This window comes from Poecilia latipinna, unplaced genomic scaffold (assembly GCF_001443285.1).
Source record: "Poecilia latipinna isolate Pla-1442-1.1 unplaced genomic scaffold, P_latipinna-1.0 Scaffold808, whole genome shotgun sequence".
NCBI lineage: Eukaryota > Metazoa > Chordata > Actinopteri > Cyprinodontiformes > Poeciliidae > Poecilia > Poecilia latipinna.
The window spans coordinates 115,217-121,725 of NW_015113424.1; the positions used below are offsets into that span (position 1 = coordinate 115,217).

The 6,509-nt window shown below is 39.4% G+C and overlaps 1 protein-coding gene across 1 annotated transcript in view; it reads left to right on the forward strand.

Moving 5' to 3' along the window:
- LOC106956327 (zinc-binding protein A33-like) overlaps positions 1–5,968 on the forward strand; it is a 10,554-nt gene extending 4,586 nt beyond the window's left edge. Inside the window, exon 2 of the mRNA XM_015047114.1 lies at positions 4,739–5,968. Within this exon, the coding sequence (XP_014902600.1) occupies positions 4,739–5,968 (1,230 nt within the window). The remainder of the gene's footprint in view (positions 1–4,738) is intronic.
- Positions 5,969–6,509: the final 541 nt, after the last annotated feature.

The window sequence follows — 6,509 nt, forward strand, 5'->3', positions numbered from 1 at the left end:
CAAGAGTCACATCTACACTCACAGAGACACTTTCACTGAGAAACTTTTCCCTTATTTTCATGTTTATATTTGTCAGAATGCTAAAACTTCTGATATCAAAATTTGTGAAAATAAGATCTCTTTTTAAAGTTTTGTTTTCAATTTCTCTGAATTATTTTACAATTTTAGATCAGGTTGTTTTTATTTCTTTGCATCCAGACCAACTTTCTGTTTAAATCACTAATGATTTTAAAAGTTTTTCCAATTTTATTTGAAATTGACAATAGAAATGGATCACTATAATTGAATTGAAAATGAAATATTTGATATAAACTATTTAGAAACCAAATTTACTTTTAAGAAACCATCCAAAAAAAGAATGTTTTATGACATTTTTCACTTTTCCTTCTTTTATTTCATTAGAAAAATAATTCTTTTTTATATTTAAGTCAGTTTAATATTAAATTACATATAATCACCAAATTTTATTGATAGCATAATTTAATGTTTTTCAAAAAAGATAAAATATTTAATAATCATCAGTCTTTGTCCAATAAAATCTCTCATCACCATTGCTTCACATTCTAATTCATTTCAACAATGATTATTATCAGTTTGTTAATTTTTTAAAAGGGTTAACAGGAGTACAGGAAGGACACAAAGAAGTTATCTTTTGGAGCTGGGTTCTCTCATCTCTAGTGTTTAATTGTTATGATTCACTTTAGCAGAAAACTTCTGAAAATATGTTTTCATATCAAATTCTCTTTCTTGCTGTGTTCTGCTCACTGATATGATGGTTTGTTTTCAATTCCTCAACATAAGGAACAGAAAGTAGCTGTATATCATCCTGGTAAACATTTTATCAAATCAGGTAAACATTATCAGGTCAGAAATATGTTCAAAACTCACATTAGAGCAGATAAAACAAGAAATATTCTAGAAAGATCTTGTCCTGACATCAGTCCTGTTTCAGTTTGTGGGTAGTGATTGAAAGTCAGGTCAGTGACAGGAAACAAGCCAGTTCATGAATGAACTTTACCTTTTCTGAAATGAACAGTCAGAATTAAACCAGAACATTGATTATGGCTGCAAACAGTTTGTGATCCAGGTGCAGATCACTAAGGGACATTAAACCAGCTGCTAGTAAGTCTATGTATATTTATTGTGGATGAGACAAATTTTATAATAAACTTTTGCACCCAATTCTTTTCAAAAATCATTTAAGTTGTTTGTAATGAAGAAACAATTGAAGCAAAAGATTTAGCTATGATGCTCTCCAGGGATGGAGTGCTCGGCCTGTTTTTCACTGATCTTGGGCTCACTCTTGATCTTTGTTTCTTATGTCTCTGTCTTGGTTTCATTCTACAAATTGGGTCAATGCAAGTGCAACACATTAATATGTTTTATTTTAACCATTATATTGTAGCCCTGGCTAGTTCACCTGGCCTGCTGGAAGGTGAACCTCCACCCAGTATTCTCTTAACCAACTTCTAAGGCCGTCACAGAGAAGCTGTATTTGTCCTGAGATTAGATTACACACAGGCATAGTCTGTTTATCTCATGATGAGTTCACATCGTTTAACTCACACGCAGAACACAAACAGGAGAATAGGTAATCAGATAAATAAAGTTTACATGAGAATCGAGGAACTGTAAATGATTCTTCTGCAGAGACGAAAAGGGACTCGGGCAACCAGTGGGTAAAAATCCACGGCATCACAAGGGGGAAAACCAAAAGGCCAGGAACTCAGGCTACACAGTGGATTAAATCCGAGTTGTCTCGAGAAAACACCTGAAGGAGAAGCAACAGGAGAATATTACTAAAAGTAATATCAGGAAACTTAAGAGAACAGGCTCAGAGGGGCACAGAATACCATTACTGGCAAACACTCAGCCATCAAAGTGCTGGCAGTCCATTCCTCACATTCTCAGAGATGATGAGGTGCTTTATCACAGGTGTCCTGACACCAGTCAGTAGGCACGCCCTGCAGGTAGTGCAGCCTCTAGGCACCATCTAGAGGATTGAGAGAGAAGCACCAGACAACAGAAAATCAAACCCCGGTTCCCAACAGTTTTGTCATTAACAATCAATAATCATCTTACTAAAGCCAGTGGTTGCACTCAGAGAAAAAGAGCCTCAATACTTTTGAACACAGCATTTGTCAGTTTTTTATTTATAAGCAATCTTTTGAATCCTGCCTAATTTTCTTTCTATTTCACAATTGTATGCCACTTTTTGTTGGTCTTTGACATAAAAGTCCCATGAAATATATTTATGTTTGTGGTTGTAATTAAAATATGGAAAAGTTGCAAGCATTCATTGCTTTCCATGCAAAACTCATTTAACCAGTAGCTTATGGAGGGGAAAAAATAAGGTTCATTTCATCAATACAAAAACATAAATTCTGTCCTACCTTTGATGTTTTATGGTCACAATTTGTGTTAGAGAAAATATTTCCACTTGGCTCCTGTTATCTGTTGTTCCTGCTGTATCCCTGTAGGCTACAGGATTTTTAAATCCTGCAAATTCTGTTGACTGATTGTTTTGGGAATTGCTCCTCTGAGGTAATATACCTTCTTGCATGGACTAATATTAAAATGCATAGCAATTTACTGATATATCCAGGATACAAGTTTTTAGGATAAGCGAGCTTCTAAACATGTGTAATTCTGATATATTACTTTTATTCAGATAATCATATTAAAATGATTTTTTTTAAATATGACAGATCTTAGTCTAGTCTGATTGTTTTTTTTAAATCATACAACTATTGTGCAATGTAGCTGTTTAGAGAATGTGTATCAATTATCTAAATTGATACACAATTTAGCTGCTTGTAATAACTTAAATATTCATTTTTTTTATAACAGATAGTTTTACACCAATAACCCATCCTCATCAATGGTCATGAGCTTTGGGTCATGACCAAAAGAACGAGGTCCCGGATACAAGCAGCTGAAATGGGTTTCCTCTGCAGGGTGGCTTGGCTCTCCCTTAGAGAGAGGAGCTCAGATATCCAGGAGGGACTCAGAGTAGAGCCGCTGCTCCTCCACGAGAGGAGCCAGTTGAGGCTCGGGCATCTGGTCAGGATGCCTCCTGGACGCCTCCCTGGTGAGGAGTTCACGTCCCACCAGGAGGAGGGGAAGACCCAGGACACGCTGGAGGGACGATGTCTCTCAGCTGGCCTGGGAACGGCTTGGGGTTCCTGGAGGAGCTGGAAGAAGTGACTGGGGAGAGGGAAGTCTGGGCCTCCCTTCTGAAGCTGCTGCCCCCGCGACCCAACCCTGGATAAGAGGAAGAAAATGGATGGATGGATGGATGGATGGATGGATGGATGGATGGATGGATGGATGGATGGATGGATGGATGGATGGACCACTAAGCAGCCTTGATTGAGTAATTGACCGTTTTCCTGTTCATTTTTAGATTCCTTTGGGTGTACAAAAAGCAATGTCCTGAAATATTTGTCAAAGTTCTAAACATTTAGTCTCAGCCCTGATCTTGGTCTCAGAGTGTGTGGTCTTGGCTTTGGAAGGGGAGGTTGAGGCAGAGGTCTTGGTCTCGGAAGAACTGGTCTTAACTCCATCCCTGATCTACTCATAGTGCCACCTGCTGGAGACAAGTACACACAGCACAGATAAATCCTGTTTATTGAAAATCTTATTGATGCTTCAGACTCCAAGCTCCTGGGACTCCATTGTCAGCCACCAGACTCCTTCATCTCTGTCCATCAGTCTCTTGGCTCCTTTGTCGCAGGCCTTCACCCTTTTGGCTCTTTCACTGCCAGCCTTTTAACTCTTTCATCCCCAGTATCCAGCGTCTGGCCTCCTCTGTCGCCGGCCTCAAAGCGCTTGGCTCTTTTGTCACTGGAGTTCTTGGCTCTTTCATTGCCACCCACCCAAATCTTGGCTTTCTTGTTGCCAGCCTCCACCCTCTTTTCTCCTGGTTGCTAGTCCCCAGCCTCATGGCTCCTTCGTCACTGTTTTATTTCTTTGTTGTTTTTATCTGTGCTTGCTTTAGCTATTCATTATTTTTAATTAAATTATCCTTGTTTGTGTGTTTATTAGTTTATTTAATTTTATTAAATTATTACTTGATCTGAGTTAACTTTTGTTTTGGTTAGATTTGTTTTCCAGTTTTTCCTTTTTGTTTACTTCTGTCTTTTGGTCTTCAGCCTGATTTGTGATCTAAATGCTAATAGATGCGAAAGGTGCTGCTTTCTTGCCAGTCCTTTGTTGAAAAAAAGATTGTAGATCTCAAAGAGATTTTTTATCTGAATAGATTAAATTATCCACCACTTTGCTTCAACTTGTCTAAATTTGGGTCCACTTACCACAACAACATAACAACTGCAGTAAAGAAAAAAAACAGAAGTTTGCTTTGAAGAATTACACAACAACCTGTCTGACTGGAAACGTCACTGAGAGGAAAACAAAACTATTTTAACTGAGCTGAACGGAGCTGAGACGCCATTACAGGCTGGAGATCTGAGCTGAAACACGAATGTTTACTGGAATCTAAAGAAAAATCTGCAAAAACTTTGACTTGGTGAGTTCTGGTTCTGGAGGATTTCAGAACAAAATGGCTGAAAACACTGCTCTTCTGGAACGTTACCTGAGCTGCCATGTTTGTTCAGAGACGTTCAGAGATCCTGTGTCTCTGAGCTGCAACCACAGCTTCTGTTCAAGCTGCCTGCAGAAATTCTGGGAACAAACTGGAAACAAGAACTGTCCCATCTGCAAAAGGAAATCTTCTAAGGATTATCCATATGTTAACTTCACTCTGAAGGAACTGGCTGAATCTTTCACTGGAAGACAGAAACCTGGATCATCAGAGACAGAAACAGGAGCAAAGCAGCTGATGGTCTGCAGTAAACACCAAGAAGACCCTAAACTGTTCTGTGAAGACGAGCAGAGAGCTGTGTGTCCTGTCTGTGACTTTTCTCTCCACCAGAGTCACAAAGTGGTTCCTGTTGAACAAGCAGTCAGAGATCTGAAGGAGCAGCTGGAATCTGACTTAAAGTCTCTGCAGGACAAGAGGAACAAACATGAACAAGTGGAGAAAACATACGATGATGTGATTCAACACTCCAAGAAGCAGCTGCTGTCCACAGAGAGACAGATCAGAGCAGAGTTCAACAAGCTCCACCAGTTCCTGAGAGAGGAAGAGGAGTCCAGACTGGCAGCTCTGAGGGAGGAAGAGGAGCAGAAGAGGAAGACTATCATGGGAGAGATGAAGAGGATTGAGGAGCAGATCTCCTCTCTGTCAGACAGCATCTCTGCTGTGGAAGAAGAGCTGCAGAAAGACAACGTGTCGTTCCTCAGCAGTTATAAAGCCACTCAGAGCAGAGCCAGAGGTCAGAGGTCACTGCCAGATCCACAGCTGGTCTCAGGAGCTCTGATAGATGTGGCCAAACACCTGGGCAACCTGTCCTTCAGAGTCTGGGAGAAGATGAAGGACCAGGTGAAGTTCAGCCCCGTCATTCTGGACCCAAACACAGCAGCTAGATGGCTCTACCTGTCTGATGATCTGACCAGGGTGACACGTTTGGACATAGAACAGCAGCTTCCTGATAATCCAGAGAGAAACGCTTATTCCTCCATTGTTTTTGGTTCTGAGGGTTTCAGTTCAGGGAAACACAGCTGGGATGTGGAGGTGGGAGATCATCCTGACTGGGCTTTGGGTTTGGTTAAAGAGTCTGTTGACAGGAAGGGGAAGATATATTTCTTACCAAAATATGGAATCTGGTGTTTATGGCATCGTATTGGAAAATACACTAATGGTGATAAAAAGACTGTCACAGTGAATAAGAGTCTCCAGAGGATCAGAGTCCAGCTGGACTATGACGGAGGGGAGGTTTCCTTCTACGACTCTGAAGAAAAGAGTCACATCTACACTCACAGAGACACTTTCACTGAGAAACTTTTCCCTTTTTTTCATGTTTATCTTGCAGGTGATGCAGAAACTTCTCATCTCAAAATCTGTTAAGCTGATTTTTTTTAAAGTTTAAAGTTGTGATTCCTACTTCTGTGAACTATTTTGCAATTTTATGTCAGTTTCTATTTGCAGCCAGAACAGCAAGTTTCTTTTTAAGTCTCTAATGGACATTCTTAATAATCATTCAGTGTTTTCATTGTTTTAATTAACAATAGCAATACATCACTACAAAAATTTTTAAAATCAGCAAATCACTTTTTAACCATTTTCAAATGTGGTTTTATTTTATGAATATTTGAACTTCAGTTTTTTTGTTCTGTAAAAAAAATAAAAATAGAGAAATTTACATCATTTATAACATCATACAATTTTAACAACATTTTATTACATTTTGAAGGCAAAAGGTGTGAACCTTACCACGGGGCCGCGTTTCATTGGCTAATGCCCATTTGACGTCACAGTGCAGCGACCACGTGCGTGACCGTCTCACAAACACAAGCCACAGTAGTAAACACATGCTAATGTACATTGTGGACTAGCAGACCGGCAGAAAGTTTTTGCGTCAGGACTCGAAAAAGAAAGAAAAAGAACC